Raw genomic sequence first — 22,421 nt, 5'->3', positions numbered from 1 at the left:
ATTGGGTGGCTCCCAGATCCTAGGATCACACCCTGAACCAAAGGCAGACACTCAGCCACTGAGCCACCCAGGCGTCCCTAGGAAAACTATTTTAAAACAGCTGAGTAGGCATTCCCCTCCTTCCTGCTGCCTGGAATATGGATTTGACGACTGGATTACAACAGCCATTTTCTAATCATGAGGTGGCCATGAAGATGGAAGCTATGAGGTGGGGATGAGAAAGGAGAAATAGTGAAGGAGTTTTGATCCTGGGTGACAATGGAGCCACCAAGGAAGTCCTGGACCAACTAAATCTGGACTTATTTTACATAAGAGAAAAATGTATATCTTTTTCAAGCCTCAGTAATTTTGGATTTTTATTACATCTACTAATTGGAGTATATGATTCATGAGGGCAGGAATCTTTGCCTGTTATGTTCACTGGTATATCCCAGGGTCCTGAAATAGGCATCCAAGAAATATTATTGTTGAGTGAATGCCATGTAATACAAACCTAAACTCTCACTGTATTTTTTGTAATACTGCAAAGGGTAAGCTGAGAAAATTCTGGAGTTTTTGCAATGCTAAACAGAGATTAGCAAATAAAAAGCAGCTGGAACCTTGGCAAAGAGTGGCACAGGAAGATTTTTCCAGTCTACACTAAAAATAGTGTGGTCTCTCTGGGAAGGACAGAGGCTGGTTCCAGCTGGGGTAAATGGTTTATGGTGATCCTGACCACAGAAAAAATCTGAGAGGCTCTGAGATATCAGCCACTCCTTACCTTGCAATACAAGACTATAAAGTTGTAAAATATTTCATCCCACCAGTGAGATTTTCTAGAATATAAATGAGTAAATATGTAAATAAATAAACCACATTCCAATACTGGATTTGGGGCATCTTGAAGTAAAATCCAAGTCTAATTTGCTTTGTCTCCAGCATCTTAAAGAATGCGTAATACATAATAAATCTTCCATAAATGCTGACAACTTGAGTTGAATTGGGGAAGCAGAATAGGAAACATAAAATATTTCTTATCTTCTCCTATTTCTCCCCTTCTCTTTGACCATGTCCCTCCCCACACCTGCACTCCTCAAGTGAAGTCCAAGTTTGTTAGAAGTGTTGTTGGAGGTTGACTTAAGGACTGCCTGAAATTCCAGTATTAGAAATTTATTCCCTGTGAATTTTTTTACAGGATTACTTGAGGATTCTTCTCTTAAATGCAAGTAGGCTATACAACAAAGAATACTCACTTTTAATCTCAATTTTAATCTCCCTTTACTTCTTAGTTCTATACTTTCTCTAGAGTTTTGTTTCCTCCTATGTAAAATGGGAGTTTCCATTATATCAATCATTTCTAGCTAGGAGGGTTTGAAAACTATAACAAGGTTAGATAAACTATTCCAAATCTTTCCAAAGCCAGACAAAATTGTACATTTATAATTCTGCAGTTGAGGACAGCCTAATATTCTAATTTTCATTGTTTTTAGGATGAAATTATAGGGATGCAAGGTTGTTACCAATTATATGATTAGGAATTGGTTCTCTGGTGTTGATACTAATTTCTGATTGACTACTTATGAAATCATGGCATTTCTGAATTCATGGAAGAAAGTCTTTGAAAAAGTTTATCGGTTTTAAACAGGTTGATCTTTAAGGTTCTACACTACCAAGAGGACTAAGGCAGAGAGTTGATGTCCATCATTCACACTTTATCATGCATGAGTCTTTTCTTTTTTATTTTTAAGATTTTATTTATTTATTTATTCATGACAGACAGAGAGAGAGAGAGAGAGAGAGGCAGAGACACAGGCAGAGGGAGAAGCAGGCTCCATGAAGGGAGCCTGATGTAGGACTTGATCCTGGGACTCCAGGATCACGCCCTGGGCTGAAGGCAGACGCTAAACCACTGAGCCACCCAGGGGTCTCCCTTTTCTTCAGCTTTATTGGGGGTAAAACTGATAAACAGAAATTGTATACATTCAAACATGCTTTCATTTATGTATATATGGTGAAATGATAAATACATACCCATCACCTTATATAGTTACCTTTGGAAGTTTTGTGTGTGCATGTGTGTGTGTGTGTGTGTGTGTGTGGTGAGACCACTTAGAATCTATCCTTTTAGCCAATTTCAAGTATACAGTACAGTATTGTTAACTATCAATCATCATGCTGTACATTAGATCCCCAGAATTTATTCATCTTGCATAATTGAAAGTTTGTATCATTTGATCAATATTCCCTCATTTTCCCCACCTCAACCCCTGATAACCACCATTCTACTCTGCTTCTTTTTTTTTTTTAAGATTTTATTTATTTATTCATGGGAGACAGAGAGAGAGAGAGGCACAGGCAGAGGAAGAAGCAGGTTCCCTGAGAGGAGCCTGATGCGAGATGCAATCCTAGGACCCTGGGATCATGATCTGAGCCAAAGGCAGTTGCTCAACCACTATGCCACCCAGGTGCCCCTACTCTGTTTCTTGTGTATTTCTTGTGTATTTATCGAATGGGTTAAAAGATTAAACTTTTGCACATTATGATACCGCTGAATGTGTAGCTTGAGGTGTCCAGCACTTTTCTTACAGGGCTACTGAATTACATGTTTCTGCCCCAATATATTTGCTACTGGTGATGAAGACAGATACTATCACTTGTAGAGACCTATTTTTGTTTATTTTTCTTTTAAAGATTATTTATTTATTTATTCATAGAGACACAGAGAGAATGAGAGGCAGAGACACAGGCAGAGGGAGAAGCAGGCTCCATGCAGAGAGCCTGACGTGGGACTCGATCCAGGGTCTCCAGGATCACGCCCTAGGCTGCAGGCGGCACTAAACTGCTGTGCCACTGGGGCTGCCCGAGACCTATTTTTGTATAATGGTAGAATTTTTGAATTTTATGGGGTATTTTGTCAAGTACTGAAATAAAAATGACTTCACCATTAAAAAAAAAAAAGCTGAACTGAACTCTTGTTCAGCTATTTTAGATTCTGCTAGATCATGTGGTATTTGTCTTTCTGTGTCTGGTTTGTTTCACCTAGCATAGTGTCACAAATCACAGGATTTCCTTCCATTTGTAGGACTTAATATTTCCTCATTGTGACTTTGAGTAGAAGTCTTAGGGCAATTATGGCATTAGCAGCACTTAGAAAGGACTCCCTTTCTTGTTATATTATGTTGGTCTACTACCTGCCCTCATCATCATTTGGGGGTACTTGTTTTTTCTCAACTGAGACATGGTTTTCATCTAAACTTGATTAAACTTCAGAGTTGTATAACATCTAAATTTGGCCAATGCTGTGGGAGAACACTTAACTAAGATATTGTAGGTGGGCATGGCTAAGAATCTACAATTATATATTTAAAAATTTATTTTTATTTTTATTTTATTTTATTTTTCAGGATTTTATTTATTCATGAGAGACACAGAGAGAGGCAGAGACACAGGCAGAGGGAGAAGCAGGCTCCCTGAGAGGAGCCCAATGCAGGACTCGATATCAGGACCCCAGGATCATGCCCAGAGTCGAAGGCAGACATGCAACACTGAGCCACCCAGGTGCCCTTAATTTTTGTTTTTATAACTGCTATGGTGAACTCATAAAGACTCAAATTGAAATACCAACTCACATCATTTTGAAACTAGTTAATCTTTTCCATGGTGATAGATAAAAAGTAAAATAATAGAAATACATGATCTTTCCCTCCAGGTGAATCATTATCCTAGTTGAATGGATAGGTTGCTATGTTTAAGGCTGCATGTGGTAGTTATGGGGAAAAATTCCAGCATTGTGGTAGGCAGATAGTAAGCCTTTAATCAATGTTTGCTAGAGGGTAAATTATATTATATATTATTATTATATTATATTATTATATATATTATTATATTATATTATTAATTATTAATTATTACTTAAATACTTCAAGCATTGTCTTCCAATATATGATGGATATTTAGACTGATGTACTTTAAGGGTCTTTCAAGCTCTGAGAGTCAAGAATTGTGGGCTAATTATTTACCTCACTCATTTTATATCATTTTGTCCCTTATTTTAGTTATATTTTGCTGCTAAAAGTCTTAGAATCTTGTAGGAATGTAAAATGGTTCAGTCAATGTGGAAACAGGATAGCAGTTCCTTAAAAACTTAAAACACAGAATTACCATTTGATCCAGAAATTCCAACTCTGGGTATATACCCAAAAGAAGTGAAAACAGGGACTCAAATAGATATTTGTACACCCATGTGCATAGCAGTTTTTTTTTTTAGACATAGCAGTTTTATTCACAGAAACCAAAAGGTGGAAACAATCCTGTATTTATTGACAGATGATTGGTTCAACAAAATGTGGTATGGTATATCGATATAATGGAATGCTATTGAGCCTTAAATAGGAAGAAAATTCTGATACATGCTACAACATTAAGGATAAACTTTTGAAGACATTATGCCAAGTGAAATAAGCCAGCCAAAAAAGGACAAATAATATAGGATTCCATTTATATGAGTTATCCAGAGTAGTCAAATGTATAGAGACAGAAAGTAGAAATGGTGGTCGTCAGGGGGCTGAGGGGAGGAGACAGTGGGGAATTAGAGTTTAGTGACTGTAGAGTTTCAGTTTGGGAAGATAAAAAGTTCTAGAGATGGATAGTGGTGTGGTGATAGTTGCACAATAGTAGGAATATACTTAATGACACTATACACTTAAAAATGGTCAAAATGTTAAATTTTATTATATGTATATTTTGGCACAATGCAAAATGTTTCTGCATCTTAGCTAGGGTGTTTGTGTTTGATCTAGGATATATATTTACTATGCTTCTATGTAGAAGCAGAAATAAGAAGATTGATATAATCTGAACGCAGTATAAAACACATTTAATAATTTTCTTTATTTTCTGGAAAGACAGAGCTGTCAATAGCACAGGCTTTTGGAATGAGAGTCTTAGGATTAGACCCAAGCCTTGTGCTTTTTTTGTTTTTGTGATGAGGAGTCTGACATCTATTTGTATACTTTTAGCTCTTGGGCATGATTAAAATTTATGTGATGCTGTAAATGTACTCACAGCTCCTTGATTATGTATTGAATAAATTGGACAAGTGGGAGATGTATCCCTTACATGGATATTGGCTCCAATGGGCTCCAATGGATAAATGGCTGGATAAATAAACGGGTTCCTTGTCTGTAAGCTCAACTCAACAAAATGACATAGGACATGATAAGGACTTGGGGTACGGCCCCTTCAAACCTCTGTAATGATGCAATCTCCATTAAAGGTTTGTAGTGATGACTAAATGAGATAACATATGTAACTGTAAGCTCTTAATTGCTGGGGGCTCTATTTTGGTGATGTTTCCTACTTCTGTTCAAGTACTAAACTTACTTCTTCAAAGCAGAAAATTTAATCCTCTTGTTTCTATTTTATCCTTAATTCTCTCCTTTAACCTCTTTCAGTATCACTAAGGAATGAAGGCTTCCCAATGCGGTCAGGACTTTGCTAATTTTTTGTTCATGTACTATCCAAAAGGATTTAGAAAAATTATGGACTACGCACACAACGTAAGTTGCCCTCTAAAATGTTTCAATCATGATTTTAAAAAGCTGCAAATGATGTAATGTCAATATTATTGAAAAATAATAAAATTTAATAATCATTAAATTAAAAATGTGAAATGTTATTGGAAATACATTGCTTAATGTGATAAGGTTGTTTATTTTATTCAGTTAGTTCACTTATCCTTTTTCAAGTATGACTTTTCTTAGAATGAGTCAGGGATTAATCATGTTCATTAATAATAATTTTTTAAAAGATTTTATTTATTTATTCATGAGAGACACACAGAGAGAGAGGCAGAAACATAGGCAGAGGGAGAAGCAGGCTCCATGCAGGGAACCAAATGCAGGACTCAATGTGGGACTTGATTCCGGGACTCCAGGATCATGCCCTGGGCCGAAGGCAGGCGCTAAACCGCTGAGCCACCCAGATGTCTCCATTAATGATAATTGTTAAATGCCTTTTTTTTTTTAGAGGAATGCATACCATATTCCCATTAAACTACTCTAAACTTAATAATCGCATGAGATAAATAATAAATGAGCAAAGACATGGTTGATCAACAATAGAGAGTTCAAGTAAAAATTAATATGGATCTAGAGTATGTACAAACTTTTGGGAAAAGTTAACAAAAATGTTTCCTCTGCAAGCCTGATTAAATACTGGTGTAAATAGAAAATACCCACTTCCTAAAAAGATTTTAAAAAATGATGAAAACCTTCTGTCCACCTTAGCAGCAGAACAACAAAGATGCATTTGTAGAGGACACAGAAGAGAAAATGTATAGAAGAAACCTATATTTCAGAGTAGTCTCTTCCCCTACAAGTTTGTAATAACCAGGAGGAATAGAAATTATTAACACAAAAGAAAGCACATGATTTGCAGGGCTCATGTCTCCTGAAGCTGCATGCTTTGGCTCAGTGTAAGAGGTAAGAGGAATTCATTTGGCACGACTACACAGACACTAGGAAGTGATGCAATCGGCATCATGTTCACACATGTGTGACAGCAATGTGATTTCTGCCTTTGGTTATAAACGATCGTGTTGGTGTGATAAAGATGTCTCATGGAATGTTTTTATTTTCTAATTGTCGCCAACAACTATTTCTCATTTAATCCCCTTCACGCTGGGTATCAGGACTATTGTAAAGACATAGTCTTTTTTAAATTTTATTTTAGGTAGTTAACACACAGTGAAATATTGGTTTCTGGAGTAGAATTCAGTGATTCATCACTTACATAAAACACCCAGCGTTCTTCATAACAAATGTCCTCCTTAATACCCATTACCCACTAGCCTGTCCCCCACCTGCCTCCCTCCATCAATCCTCAGTTTGCTTTCTATCATTAAAAGTCTCTTACGGTTTATTTCCCCTCTCTCCTTTTTTCTTTTCCCTCTTCCCATATGTTCATCTGTTTTCTTTCTTAAAATCCACATATAGTGATATACTATATCTATCATATATATATATATATATATATATATATATATGTCTTTCTCTGACTGACTTATTTCACTTAGCATAATACACTGTAGCTCCATTTATATCATTGCAAATGGCAAGATTTAATTCTTTTTGATGGCTGAGTAATATTCCAGTGTGTGTGTGTGTGTGTGTGTGTGTGTGTACCACATCTTCTTTATCCATTCATCAGTTGATGGACATCTGGACTCTCTCCATAGCTTGGCTATTGTTAATAATGCTGCTAAACATCAGGGTGCAAGGACATAGTCTTTCTCATGAGACTATGATGCTTGAGTATTAGAAAGCTAAGGACCCAGAAAGACCTGATGGGAATTCATACAAAAGAAGATTAGATTAGGTAATTGCTTTCAGTCTCCAAATGATGACTTTAAAGCCCCGCAGTTATTGATTCTATCTGTCCAGCGTTCCTTAGTTCCTTCCTCATAGCCAGCTTCTGATTTCTCTGCCTCTCACTTGACAGGCATGGGTTTAAGGCTGAGCCTCTCACTAACCCCCAATCTAGATGCAGTATGATTCCAGAACTACCCAAATGGAGATCAAAGCAATAACCTACTGTTTTGGGGTAGAAGAATGATTTATAAATTTGGGGGCTCTTAAAAACATTCTAAATTTGGACATTTTGTATTAAACATAGACATCTAGAAGGATAAAATATTCTGTGATGAATCTGGGAGATTTAATTTTTTCCTTAATTTTCAAATAATATAGTTTTACTGGTTTTCTTAGTAGTGATAAGTACAGTTATTCAAGAATACTAAATTGTGAATTGGAATATTGCATTTTGATTGCCTGCACAAATTTAGAATTATCTTCCAAAATTAAATAGTTGTATTTATGTAAATGTAATGAAAGCATGGGGTTTCAAATGAAATGTATTATGCTTGAAGTGTGTAAACACTTGTACATTTTGTAAATTAGTTCTTTTTTTTAATTTTTATTTTATTTATTTATGATAGTCATACAGAGAGAGAGAGAGAGAGAGAGAGAGAGAGGCAGAGACACAGGCAGAGGGAGAAGCAGGCTCCATGCACCGAGAGCCCGACGTGGGATTCGATCCCGGGTCTCCAGGATCGCGCCCTGGGCCAAAGGCAGGTGCCAAACCGCTGCGCCACCCAGGGATCCCTGTAAATTAGTTCTAACATGAGCTAGGAAAATTGAAAAATTCCAGAGCCTATAAAGAAGTTTCTGCTTTGAAATTCTGGGTAAAGTTTAAATATTTAGCATTTGACATGTTTTTTTTTATTATTATTAGTGATTTTATCAGTCAGGGTGTGTATGTGTATGAGGAGAGAGGGACAGAGAAAGAGACAGAGAGACTTAGAGAGATAGTAAAAGAGACAGAAAGAAGTATCAAGGACTGGCTTATAGGATTGTAGGGGGGACAAATCCAAAATACATAGAGCAGGCTAGAAACTCAGAGAAGATTTCTTTTTTTTTTAAATAAATTTATTTTTTTATTGGTGTTCAATTTGTCAACATGCAGAATAACACCCAGTGCTCATCCCGTCAAGTGTCCACCTCAGTGCCCGCCACCCAGTCACCCCCACCCCCCGCCCACCTCCCTTTCTACCACCTCTAGTTCGTTTCCCAGAGTTAGGAGTCTTTCATGTTCTGTCTCCCTTTCTGATATTTCCCACTTATTTTTTTCTCCTTTCCCCTTTATTCTCTTTCACTATTTTTTATATTCCCCAAATGAATGAGACCATATAATTTTTGTCCTTCTCCGATTGACTTATTTCACTCAGCATAATACCCTCCAGTTCCATCCACGTTGAAGCAAATGGTGGGTATTTGTCGTTTCTTTTTTTTTTTTTTTTTGTATTTGTCGTTTCTAATGGCTGAGTAATATTCCATTGTATACATAAACCACATCTTCTTTATCCATTCATCTTTCGATGGACACCGAGGCTCCCTCCACAGTTTGGCTATTGTGGCCATTGCTGCTATAAACATCGGGGTGCAGGTGTCCCTGCATTTCATTGCATCTGTATCTTTGGGGTAAATCCCCAGCAGTGCAATTGCTGGGTCGTAGGGCAGATCTATTTTTAACTCTTTGAGGAACCTCCACACAGTTTTCTAGAGTGGCTGCACCAGTTCACATTCCCACCAGCAGTGTAAGAGGGTTCCCTTTTCTCCACATCCTCTCCAACATTTGTGGTTTCCTGTCTTCTTAATTTTCCCCATTCTCACTGGTGTGAGGTGGTATCTCATTGTGGTTTTGATTTGTATTTCCCTGATGGCAAGTGATGCAGAGCATTTTCTCATCAGAGAAGATTTCTATATCTTGAGGCAGAATTCCTTTTCCAGGAAACCTCAATCTTTGCTCTTAAAGCCTTCAACTGACTGGATGAGGCACACCCACAGTATGGAGGGTAATCCACTTTACTTAAAGTCAACTATAGTAAATGTTAGTCACTCTACAAAATACCTTCATAGGAATATCTAGACTAGCGCTTGCACAAAATGGGTATATAGTCCAGCCAAACTGACACATAAAATTAACCATCACATGGCCAGGGGACGCATGAAAAGATGCTCAACATGGTTAACCATCAGGAAAATCCAAATTAAAATCACAATGAGATATCATTATGAGGATACTTGTCACAATGGCTAAAATCAAAAACATAAGAAATTGTTGGCAAAGATATGGAGAAAAAGGAACCCTCATGCACTGTTGGTTGGAATGGCACACCCACTGTGGAAAACAGTATGGAGGTCCCTCAAAAAATTAAAAATAGAATTAGAAATACCACATGATCCAGTAACTCCACTTCTGAGTATTCACTCAAAGAAAATGAAAATACTAATTTGAAAAGATATATGCATCTCTATGTTTAACTGCAGCATTATTTACAATAGTGAAATTATGGAAACAGCCCAAGTGTCCATTGATAGATGAATGGATAAAGAAGATGTGGTATACATACACAATGGAACATTACTCATAAAAAAGAATGAAATCTTGCCATTTACAACAACATAGATGGCTCTAGAGAGTATAATGCTAAGTAAAATAAGTTAGAGAAAGACAAATACCATATGATTTCACTCCTTTGTGAAATTTAAGAAACAAGACAATCAAAGAAAAAGAGACAAAACAAAAAACAGACTCTTAACCATAGAGGACAAACTGATGGCTATCAGAGGGTAGGGTGGATGGAGGGATGGGTGAAATAGGTGAAGATTAAGAGTATACTTACCATGATGAGCACTGAGTAATATATGGAACTCTTGAATTACTATATTGTACACCTGAAACTAACATAACATTGTATGTTAATTACACTGGAATTAAAATAATCAGCAATCAATTTAACTAATTGATATTATCTGGATAAAATGTGATTTTTAAAATTTTTCTTGGTTGGCTTTTAGAGATTTTAGTTCTCAAACCATTAAGACAATAAATATTTGTATTTATTTTTTATTCAAATTGGAATCCTATAGTAGAGATTAGAGATAGCTGTAATTAAAATAAAAGAGAAATAAATGTGACTTTTTGGCCCATACATCAAAAGAGGATTTCAGACAATCTCAAGAGTAGCCTATATTTACATATATAAATCTTTGCTATTCATATGGAACTCCAAGATAGCAAGATAATCTTTTTTTTAAGATTTTACTTATTCATTTGAGACAGAGAAAAAGAGAGAGAGAGAGAGAGAGAGAGAGAGAGAGAAAGCACTTGCCTGGAAGGAGCAGAGGCAGAGGGAGAAGCATACTCCCTGCTCCCTGCTGAGCAGGGAGCCCAATGTGGGGCTTGATCCCAGGACCCCGAGATTATGACCTGAGCTGAAGGCAGATGCTTAACTAACAGAGCCACCTAGGGGCCCCTGTGTTTTACTTTATTGAATGCTATATGTTTGTTATATTTCTTTAAAGGGTATCTGATATTTTCTGGCAAGTAGTTACTTATTTATGGGTGAACTCTCTTGTTTCTAAGTTCATTCAAGGCAGGCCTAAATGACCTTTACTCTAGAGATAATCTAACTCACTACTCTGTTGTGGATCTTTTGGAATCTCTTCTAAATGCTCCATTACCGGGGAGGTGGGGAGAAGGGGCAGTGCCTGGGTGGCTCAGTGGTTGAGCGACTACCTTCAGTTCAGGTCGCGATCCTGGGATCCTGGGATCCTGGGATGGAGTCCTGCATCAGCCTCCCCGCAGGGAGCCTATTTCTCCCTCTGCCTATGTTTCTGCCTCTCTCTGTGTGTCTCTCATGAATAAAGAAATAAAATCTTAAAAAAAAAGAAAAAAAAAGTAGATGTTCCATTACTCGATAAGTTCTCTCCATTCTGACTGGAGAAAATCCGAATTATTCTCAGCTCTGTGTGATATTAGAGTTCTCTGATACTTTACTCTTTCCTCAGAAGATATTGTTGCCTGGCCTTATGAGGTTTTATCCCATGCAAATATAGTCTGGTATCAAAGACTTAAAGATCTTGTATGTAGATTTCTGTAATTCTTTCTCTGCATAGCTTCCTCCTCTTGGATACTCTGTCCTTCACATTCTAACAGCCTTAGTCTCCCCAAATTCCAATCTTTTATCTTCAGATGTTGGAGTTTTTTTCCCTGCACCACTATCCGGAAATTCCCTCCTTGACAGAGGAATCACTTCATTCATTTATCTTCTTTCAAGGTTCCCAGCCATTATTGCCTGTTGTCTGGTATCTGAAAATACAAGCAGTAGAAAGTTGTATACAGTGCGTTACCATTTTATTAAGAAAGTAACACATAAATGGTACTTGTGTGTGTGTGCATTTCTATTACAAAATTCAGTGGAAATATAACAAATTGCTTAAAAAAAAAGTTACCTAGACCTCTGCTTCCAGCCATAAAAGAAAAATGAGATCTAGAATTATCTTCTTGGTGTAAATCACTAGAAATTTAGAAAAACAAGTTATATGGAATAGTCAACATTCCTTTTTATGGCTGCATGGTAAGTACTCTATTTAGTGGATATATCAGAATTTATTAAATCAGTTCCTGATGGATGAGTGCTTCAGTGATTTCTAATTTTTTTGCAATTGTAAATAGTTCTGAAATGAACAGTCTTGTAGAAATACCTTTCACAATTTTACCAGTGTATATTTGAAATACATTTTTAGAAGTGGTACTGCTGGGTCAAAGGGTTAAGGATATATATACTTTTGGTAGATATTGACAAATTTTCCTTTGCAGAATTTTATCATTTTTTTTATCCCACCAGACATGAATGCTCATTTTCTTTTTTTTTTTTTAATTTTTTTTTTAAATTTATTTATGATAGTCACAGAGAGAAAGAGAGGCAGAGACATAGGCAGAGGGAGAAGCAGGCTCCATGCACCGGGAGCCCGACGTGGGATTCGATCCCGGGTCTCCAGGATCGCGCCCTGGGCCAAAGGTAGGTGCCAAACCGCTTTGCCACCCAGGGATCCTGAATGCTCATTTTCTTATAGAATGTGTTGTCAAACTTCTGGATTTTTGCCAATATATTAGGTGATAAGTGGAATGCTAGTGTAATTTTAATTTGCATTTCTTATTATGAATTATTTCTCATTAAGGATCTTTTTATGAGTGAGTAAAAGACACCTGTACTTCCATCTTTATGACTTGCCTATGGCTTTCTATAGCTAGATTTTCTATAGTTTTTTAAATCTTTTCTCTATTTATAGAAATTCATTTTATGACCTGTGAATTAGTTGTAGATATTTTTCTCAGTTTGCTATTTGTTTAGTTTGCTTATGATACCTTTTTACATGTAAAGATTTTTTATTTCTATGTTATCAAGTTTATCTATTTTTTCCTTTTTTGCTTTTGGCTTTTGAGTCACGTCCTGAAAGAGTTTCTTGCTCCTAGGTTGAAAAGAATGTACTCATATATTTACTGAGTACTTAAATAGTTTCATTTTTTATAACTAAATCTTATTGCCATTTGGAATTTTTCTTGGTGTATGGTGTGGGGAATGAATCCAATTTTATCTTTTCCATATGGCTTTGCAGTTATTCCAAACATGACTTTTTAAAGTCCTTTTTTTTGCAATAATCTAAAAGGCTGTTTTTGTCTCATACTAAATTTTCATATGTAATTGGATCTATTTCAGGTTTTCTACTCTGTCTTATGATTTATTTATTCATGAACCAGCACTATTAATTTTAGAGGACTTACATCTTTAACAATTGTAGTGTTGAAAAAAAAAATAGCTGTGATACAGTCATAGGTACTATTCCTGTGGAGTGACTTCAGCTCTAGTTCCTGGCCTTTGAGGTTTATATATTTTTGAGCCTGGGCCCCAGACTTGCTTTGATGTCTTGAGCCCTAATATCTTTGCAAAAAAGTTCATTTTTAAAAAAGTTTTGGTAGTCAGAGTTGGTTTCTGTTGTTTACACAAAAACTCTTACTGTGGCCCTATGTATATATTTTTCATGAGTTGTTCATCTAAGTGAAAGGGATGCCTTCTTAAAAATTTTTTTGTTTTGTTTTGTTTTTTGGGATGCCTTTAATAGTAAGAATTTTAGTCAGTCTGACCATGGAGATGGTAAGTATGTGGGTGAACCCAGGGCAGCATGGGGCAATTTTAAATAGAGGAGGCTTTGGTCTTCCTTTCACAAAACTGGAAGGGAACTTTCTTTTCTCTGTGTTAAAACTGCCTTGACTCACTAGGACATAAAGAGAAATTAAAATGTTGGCAAATATGCTTTTAGAAGAAGCATATCAAAGATTCCACCAAAAATCATTTCCATTAGAGGAGATGTGAGATGCAAGAAGATCACTGTTCCTTCCCTAGTCCAGGTTAGAAATATTGTAGAAGCTTCTCAACTTCCTTCTGTGTTTAGCTGCAGGCCCGGATGTCGACATCAGTGAGAGTTTTCTTTCTAAAATATAGATTGAATTATATTACTCCTCTGCTCAAAATCCTTGAATGTCTCTTTTCCTCAGAGGATGAAGTTAAATTTATCTTTCATCAAGATGCTTCAAAATCTGTCCTCAGCCTTGGTTTCCAAACTTTTTTAGCAATTACCACATCAAGCATGTACTGTAGTAGTAGTATTAAGAGTAATTTTAAAGTAATAAAAGTAGCAGTTAAGAGTAGTGGTGGTGGTGATTGGATAAGTATAAACAAAAACAGCATCCACCCCCACTGACTTTAGTTTCAGATTCCCAGGACTTCATTCTCCCTGGCTTCATGGAAGAGCTTGCAAACACAACTACTAGGTACAACTTCCAGAGTAACAAGTAAGGATGGTCTTTTGACATGATATTTTAATTCCAAATTGGGCAAGTGGACTGTTTCAATGCCTCATTGCCCCTCCTTTAAACTTCATGCAGCTGTGAAAATGAAATGGTTGCATGTCTTCACACCAGAGCAAAAAAAGGCAGCTGTTTGATATTTTCTAAAGTGGCAGCCTTATCTTTCATTATGATAAGGAACAGTGGATAACAGCATAGGCTCTGGATTGAAACCCTGGTTTTGTTTCTGATGCTGGGTAATCTTTTTCCTTTGGGCTCCTTTATCTAGATGGGTAACTGGAGATATGCACATAAAGCAGTTGGTGTGGTGCCATTTTTCAACTGGAAATGGCCCTAAGATGCATTTGACCATGTTATTACTAGACAAAGACCTTTGCATCAGTTATGGTGGTAGTAACTTACTTGTGTAAGAAAATTAGCCATTCATCTTACAGAGTTTCCCACAGTTTCATTTCTGCAAGTTGCATCTCTAGAATGTTTTGACCTCTTTTGGTCTTCTGTATTTCTGGGAATTAGTTGTAGAATCTTAGCCTTGGATTCAAGGGCTTTTATGAGATTCATGCCCACTGTTTTTGGTATGACTACTTCATAATTGGTGATGTGCTTTTCTGTCAGGAAGCACATACCTGATTATTACTCTTTTAAGTGATGTTAGTGACTACTGGTGATCCATACCTGGATCCAAATTCAGTGTATTTGCTAGAATATTTCTATAAAGGGAAAGCTTCCCCATCTACCATTTTGCTACCCAGTGGTATTTTCATTCTTTACACATTTCAAGTTAGTATAAGAACTGGTATTTCATTTTTTAAAAAGATTTATTTATTTGTTCATGATAGACACAGACACACAGAGAAAGAGAAGCAGAGACACAGGCAGAGGGAGAAGCAGGCCCCATGCTGGGAGCCCGAAGCGGAACTTGATCCCGGGACTCCAGGATCGTGCCCTGGGCCAAAGGCAGGCACTAAACCACTGAGCCACCCAGGGATCCCCAAGAACTGGTATTTCAAATGAATACTTAAACACAGCACATTAGAGCTTCAAAGGATTTTCAGTTTAATCTAATTCAACCCTTTATTTTATGGGTGAGGAAACAGGTTACATTGTTTTCTAATTTCTAAAAGCTCATTAGTAGTTATCAGAGTCAATAGGAAACAAGACAATTTGAGGTGGGTTTATTTGCAAAAAAGACTAATTACAAAGGTGTGTAAAGAGGTATAAAGGAAGTGTCAAAGGATTGTGCTACAATTTGCAGCCAATGGCTTCAGAGGTATCATCATTTCTAGGTACCAGAGGCCAAGGTGAGGGTAAGTTATGAGGCCCAGTAAGAAAGTGGATCCTGTAGGATCTGCCCCTTGAGAAAAGCAATGACTCCCTGTTCAGGAACATAGTGCCAGCCTGAGGTGACTCAAAGTCTCAATCCTCTTCTTCCCTTATATCCCCTGCTTGGCCTCATCATTGACCAACCCAATTGGCAAACAGAAAGCAAGGAAGCCCATTGATAAAATTCACACAAATTAGCCTCCCCAGGCAGAGATTAGAGGGATATGAAAGCATATCCTCTCTCTCTTCCAGATCAGAACTGGAAGAGAACTGGAAGAGAGAACTCGGAAACACCTGTCAAAGTCAGGATTTTGTTCATATTCTCTTCCTCCTCTACCATTCTACCATGCATTCAAAAGTTGCCTACATGCACAGATCTTATATTTGTAGAAATAATTCCTGAGCCAGATGATGTTATCTTCCTCTGGGTAAATTTTACCTGTTGAATGTCTGGAATTACCTTAAACCAATTTCAGGGTTTGAGACTTTTTATCTGGGTTACTCTGATACCTGGAGACTGGGTGTTATGCACACAAGAGTCATTTTACTTTTCATTCACCCCTACTTCTTCTTGATTATATCATCCTTGCTTTTGTCCTTCCAGGTGCTGTCAAAAATGTAGTTCAGCCTTTCCACTGCCTAATTCAGATTCACAAAAACTGCCAGGCCCAGAGCAGCCCCAACTGTGAAAACCTTCCCAGATCCTTGGCCTCTCTTCCAGAATCTGGCCAGATATTTCTTCATTATCTCATTAGTTCTTTAATGCCTTTACTTTAAACTTCAATTTTTTTCCCCAGCATTCTTTGGTTTATTTAGTCAGAAGGAATTACCTAACCTGTCATAATCAGAAGCAAAAATCTCTCCCTTGTATTTCTCTAGCTCTTCATTAGGAAAATTCTTTACTCTACCTGTAGATGTTCTCAAAGATGTCCCCCAAGACCTAATTTCCAAATGGAAATAGACTAGACTCTGAGTGAAAATATGATTTTGACTGGTAGACTTCAATTTTGCTGCCATGTCTTTTGAAAGTGTAAAGATACCATAGAATGTTTATAATTCTGTCATTTACTGACTGTGATTTAATCCTTGTCAAAAGTTTCTAGAGAAGTCTGCTATTTATGAGAGGATCTAAGCAATATGTTATCATTTCCTTGGGTGCCTTCCTTCCTCAATGCAGAATATGAAGTTATGAGCTTACAGTGAGTTACCTAATACCCTCAATTCTTCACATTTATTAAGGTAATATAACCACATACTATTGCATCTGATTCATATTATTTTAGTTTCCTCTGAAACACTTTCCTTGAATTAATATTTATATTATGTACCTGGCTTCTAAAAATATTAAATATAAATTTGAAGAATATATAATATTTTACAAATCCATATTCGAGTCTATCATATTCCTCAATGTACTCTATATCAGATTCCATGTAATTCGGTTCCAGGGGATGCCTAGGTGGCTCAGCGGTTGAGCATCTGCCTTCGGCTCAGGATGTGATTCTGGAGTTCTCTAATCAAGTCCCTCATTGGGCTCCTGCATGGAGCCTACTTCTCCAGCTTCTGCTTATGTCTCTGCTTCTCTCTGTGTCTCTTATGAATAAATAAATAAAATCTTTAAAAAATTCTGTACCAGGACAAGACTTGATTCTTCATATGAATATCTGTATTCTTAAGTATTTTCTTTTTATTTTGGCAGCCTGTTAATATTTTTGCTCCCGTATGCTATCTGATGCACTAAATACCTACTTTCCTAATGAGATCAAGCCCCAAGCAGACAGGGATCGTATAGATCCCAGTTACATATAATTTCCTTACTATAAATTTACTTCTATCATTTTACAAACCTTTTTTAAAAAGCTAATGTCATTTGCTTCGCTGAGGATATGCTTGTGTTGCTGCTAGGTGTTTTTCCTCATTACCATTTCCTTCCTTCTTTTAACTCTACTACTCAACTGTTTTATCCTTCCTTTTCTTCTAAGCTTTAATTTGCATTAATAATTTACATCATTCTACTTTATTCATAGAACTCCCTATCTCGGTTCCCATCTCCGAGATGGGAAGTCCAATGCTGTTACTTTATTTCGCTGCAATTTTCACCGGTTTTCCCAACAATTAAGAGTGTTTTTTGGGAAGTTCTCTGAGACCTGATGTATGTTTTTGCTCTCCAAAGTAGATTTCTTCCTTTTTACCGCTCTTAAGCAATCCAGGTATCCTCCCCAACCTCTGCCGTGATGCAATTAAAAAAAAAAAATGTCATTTAATTTCCTTTCATCTGGTGGGTGATGCTTTGCGGAGTGGGGTATAGATCCCTTATTCTGACTCGTGAAAGCATAGGACACCGCGTGCGCGGGAGGGGGTACCTTTTAAGAACCTAAATGAGAGTGCTTCAGTCGTTCAGCAGTTAGGCCTAGTCAATTACTCATTAACGATAACATTGCCAGTGCAATTTTTTTTTTAATGGAAAGTAGCGGAGGCCGACCTGATAAGTTGTGCCAGCCACGGTCGGGAATCGATCGCCCGTTGCCGTCCAATATAGGCCCCCGCGGCGGGGCGCTAGAGGAAATCCTCCGGCCTTGCGCAACGCAGGCCCCTCGGCGCAGCCCAGCGCTGGAGCGCCGCGCGCCGAACCAGACCGCGCGCAGGGCGAGGCCGCCAGGCGCCGGACGGGGGCGCCCTGGCTGCGGGGACCGGGGCGAGAGCCTCCCGATAGCTCCGGAGCCCCGAGTGTTCTCCGGAGAGACTTTTTTTTTCTTTTTTTTCTTTTTCGTGCGCCGTGCTGCCTTCGCGCGCGCTCCAGGCTTTGGCCGACTCCGGGTCTTCTTAGGTGGGGGTCCGGTGGGTGACGGCGGAGCACTCCCGCCCCGCGCCGAGCCCGGGGCCTGGCCGAGGTCCGGGAGCCGCGGCGCGGCCGGTTTCGTCCCGGCTCCAGCTTCCCAGCAGCGCCCTCCCCCGGGGCGGGCCCTGACTCTCGGGGCCGCGACGAGTGGGCGGCAGAAGCCGGTGGCCCCCTGGGCGAGCGGCTGCGGGGAGCGGCGAGACCCAGCGGCGAGGCTGGCGCTGGGACGCAGCGGCCGCGGCGCGCTCGGGCGAGAAACGAGGCCAGGGGAGGAGGAGGAACTAGAGCCCATGAAGGGGAGCTGCCGCCGAGGAGGGAGGCGGGTCCTTTCGGCTGCGGCGGCTGCTGTTCCGGGACGCAGCCCGGGGAGCCTGCTCGCCCGAGAGGTGCTGGCCAGGTAGCTCCCCACCCAGCGGGCGCCCTCCCCGGCCCCTCCCAGCGCCCGGCACGGAAGGAGCGGGAGCCGCGCTCCGGGGGGCCAGGGCGCTCCGCACGGCGAGCGCGGCGCCCTTGAGCTGCACGGCGGCGCGGGCTCGCGAGCCGACTTGTCTGCCGGCAGCAGAAGGAAGCGCGGTCCCTTCCCGCTCACCCTGGCGTCCCCACCGCTCGTACTCTACACCCTGCCTCGGGCGAGCGGCGCGGCCACGGAGGCGCCGAGGAGGGGCGAGCCGCCGCCGGGTAGCGGCGTGCCCCCGGGCGAGAGGGCGCCGGAGAGGAGGCGGCGGCGCGGTGCGGAGGGCGCGACGCGCGATGGCAGCTGCTTAGCCCGGCGCGCGCGGAGCAGCCCGGAGCTGTGGCTGGCCAGACGGTGCGGCTGGGCTGGGGGGGACGCCGCCGCCGCCGCCGCAGCCCGGCCGGGAGAGATGAGCGCCGAGGCGGGCGAGGGCATCACTTTCTCCGTGCCACCCTTCGCCGAGGGCGGCAGCTGCCGGAGGGGAGGAGCGGCGGCGCCGGCCGAGGGCCCGGAGAGCCAACTACCACCGCCGCCGCCGGGCAGCTTCTGGAACGTGGAGAGTGCCGCCGCCCCGGGCGCCGGCTGTCCGGCTGCCACCTCTGCGAGCAGCGCCACCCGGTGCCGGGGCAGCTCTGGTGGCGGAGGCGGCCGACGGACCACGGTGGCTTATGTGATCAACGAAGCGAGCCAGGGGCAGCTGGTGGTGGCCGAGAGCGAGGCCCTGCAGAGCCTGCGGGAGGCGTGCGAGACGGTGGGCGCCACCCTGGAGACCCTGCATTTTGGCAAACTGGACTTCGGGGAAACCACGGTGCTGGACCGCTTTTACAACGCAGGTGCGTGTGCAGCCCCTTCCGCGTCCTCCACGGTCAGGGGCCACGTTCTCCCTGGCCGCCCGCAGCGGGGCAAGGTTTTCCTAGGCGGCAGGCGTGCTTCCTCCTTACCCACTTCTTGCCCCACCTTAGGGGCAGCGAGCGGCGCTGCGTGACTGCTCCGGGCGCTCGCTGCCCCCGGGGAAGAGTGGGTGCGGGTGCAAGATCCTGTGTACTTGTGCTAGACCGACTGGGTCACCCGCCGGCCCGCGCTGGAGCCGGTCCGGAGGCCCCTCCTCAAGAACTTTTCACTTCTAAAGTAGTGCGAGATAGTGGCCCCATCAGCCTTTGTCCATTTGGGGTCTTGGTTTCTCTTTTGCTAGGTTTGGCCCATTTCTCCCTTCTATATATACACCTGTGACTATTTTAGATGACGCTTTCATTTTTTCTCTGTGTGGTGTTGGGAGAACAGGAACCACGCAGCCCGCTGCTCTCAGAGTCTATCTATACGCATTTGCATGTCGTGTCGTGATCTTCCCAAGTCCTTTCACTCGAACATATTTAGTAGCTTGGATGTTCTAGTCTTAACCGATTTGAACTTCTAAGGAATTACTTCCAAAAGCAGTAACCTTGTCACTTGAACTAAACTTTCGTGGTGTCTTTGTTAGGATTTTGGTGGGAGAATATTATTACCCCATATACCACAATGAGCTGGAAAGTACATAATTTAACATTGTTTAAAATATTTACTATTTTAATAACTAAAAATTAGTTTGTTTAAAGGGAGTGCCACCAGCCCCGGTGGCGCAGCGGTTTAGCGCCGCCTGCAGCCCGGGGCGTGATCCTGGAGACCCTGGATCGAGTCCCACGTCAGGCTCTCTGCGTGGAACCTGCTTCTCCCTCTGCCTGTGTCTCTGCCTCTCCCTGTCTCTGTGTCTCTGAATAAATAAATAAAATCTTAAAAGAATAAATAAAATGTAAAATTAAAAAAATAGAGTGCCAATGTAATCCATAAAAAAGTTATCTTTTCAAGTATCACATATTTCAGAAACTGTCATTGCAGTTCTAGTGATTGATGCAATTAGCTATTTGCTTGCTAAAGTTGGGAATAATATTAACATGCTATTGAAGTTAACCTTTAGTACCCTGTACAACCAAATATGAGAACATACATGTATTTATTTTTTCTAAGTGTGGGCGGAAAATTTAACAGTGGTTTCAAACAATAAGATTCTTGCATTTGTGATCACGTAAAAGGTTTTATATTCCAAACTTGCTTTCAGTTCTGATTCTCTTCAGTCTCTTCAAAACACCTGAAGTAGGCTTATGTCAGCTTTGGAATTCAGCCAAAACTGAATATTTTTAAGAACCAGAAGAACTTCATGTTAAAGAAGTCAGACTAAATAAACCAGGGCTTTCTGGTGCTGGTATTTTTTTTACAGTCTTGGTCTTCAGAACTGAACCTGAGTATGATATATTATAGCTCAGTTTTTTGTGTGGCTTGCTATAAAAATTGCATAAATGTAACTTTTCTAAAAATTATAGCACTCTTATTTTTGGATTATAGTTTGGAAGAAACTTCAAAGAACTGAAAGATATGTGAGGAAAACACCCAAGCAAATACTGAGCCTATTTTTATTGCTCTGATAGATTCTGTATTTTTTATAGGACTCTAAAAAAATAAAAAATCTTAAACTCTAGGCTAATTTGGAAGATAGTTTCCTAACATGGCACAGTTACTGTTTGTTCTCCAAATAACTGTTTGTGGGAAAGAGACAAAGGAAGACTACAAGGGGACCGACATTTGAACTGTATCTTTAATCCCCCAAACAAGCCCATTAAGGAAGTACTTCTTATTCTTCTCAGATGAGGAAACCAAGGACTTTATAACTGGCCTAGACTTACAGGTAGTAACTGATCAATGCAGGGTTCCATTTCAGGTGGCTGACTCTAAAAGGTCATCTTTGCTGCTGCCTCCATTTAGCTGGGCTGATTTACTCTATCTTGGAATCATGTGATAGAGAGCTGGCGGGGACCTGGTGAGCCATTGAGGTGCAGCGTGAATCATGGGGAGGACACTTTGGGAAGACTCGTTTCTGAGCCATTCTGAGCCATCTCTCTCCCATCCATTGCTTCATTCAACCTGAGCAGGCCCCAGTTTAACCCCTACTTATGCTCATGGTAATGAACTCTGAGCCCTGTCATTGAGTCTGAAGATGTGACCAAATGAAGATGGTATGTTTTGTCCAAATCCTTTGTTTTTCTCAACTGACGGCTGCCAACTTGGATGGTAGTAGAACTTTTCTTCTGATTTCAGAGGGAGCGCTTGCTCCTCCTCCACCAGGGAAACAGTTTTCTGGGAAGGGCCAGATGGTAAATATTTTAGACTTTGCGGTTTGCTCTCATAGCTCGTCAACTCTGCGGTTGTTACGACAGCAGCCACAACAGTACCTAAACAAGTGACTGTGGCTGTATTCCAGTAAAACTTTATTAATGGACACAGACATTTGAATTTCAAATTCTTTAGTAGAATATTTTTCAACCGCTTAAAAATGTAAAAGATCATTCTTAGCTTTCAAGCTGTACAAAGGCAAGCCTGGGGAGATTTTTGGCCCCTGGGCCATGCTTTCTTTTGTTCTACATTCACTACCTTCACTGAGAAGTTGAATCACTATGATATATTGGGAAGAACGTTGTCCCTAAAGTTAGATCTGAGTTTCCATCCTGGCTCTCCTCTGAACCACGT

The 22,421-nt window shown here is 40.4% G+C and overlaps 1 protein-coding gene and 1 long non-coding RNA gene across 3 annotated transcripts in view; both read left to right on the top strand.

Moving 5' to 3' along the window:
- The first annotated feature begins 3,403 nt into the window (after positions 1-3,403).
- On the top strand, positions 3,404-12,404 carry LOC140632800 (uncharacterized). The gene is made up of 3 exons (XR_012030491.1): positions 3,404-3,537; positions 5,433-5,537; positions 12,290-12,404. It is a non-coding gene; the product is annotated as an uncharacterized lncRNA (long non-coding RNA).
- Positions 12,405-18,867: 6,463 nt separating this feature from the next.
- The window catches only part of MAP3K5 (mitogen-activated protein kinase kinase kinase 5), a 198,881-nt gene continuing 195,327 nt past the window's right edge, over positions 18,868-22,421 (top strand). The window contains exon 1 of one of the 2 annotated variants that reach the window (XM_072824984.1): positions 18,868-19,699. In XM_072824984.1, the coding sequence (XP_072681085.1) occupies positions 19,276-19,699 (424 nt within the window). In that variant the 5' untranslated portion in view covers positions 18,868-19,275. The remainder of the gene's footprint in view (positions 19,700-22,421) is intronic. The other variant, XR_012030333.1, reaches the window with a different exon arrangement.

The sequence above is a fragment of the Canis lupus genome, chromosome 1, assembly GCF_048164855.1.
Source record: "Canis lupus baileyi chromosome 1, mCanLup2.hap1, whole genome shotgun sequence".
In the NCBI taxonomy this organism is placed as follows: domain Eukaryota; kingdom Metazoa; phylum Chordata; class Mammalia; order Carnivora; family Canidae; genus Canis; species Canis lupus.
Note: the sequence above shows the minus strand (reverse complement) of the source record. Positions and strands in the feature narration are given on the sequence as shown.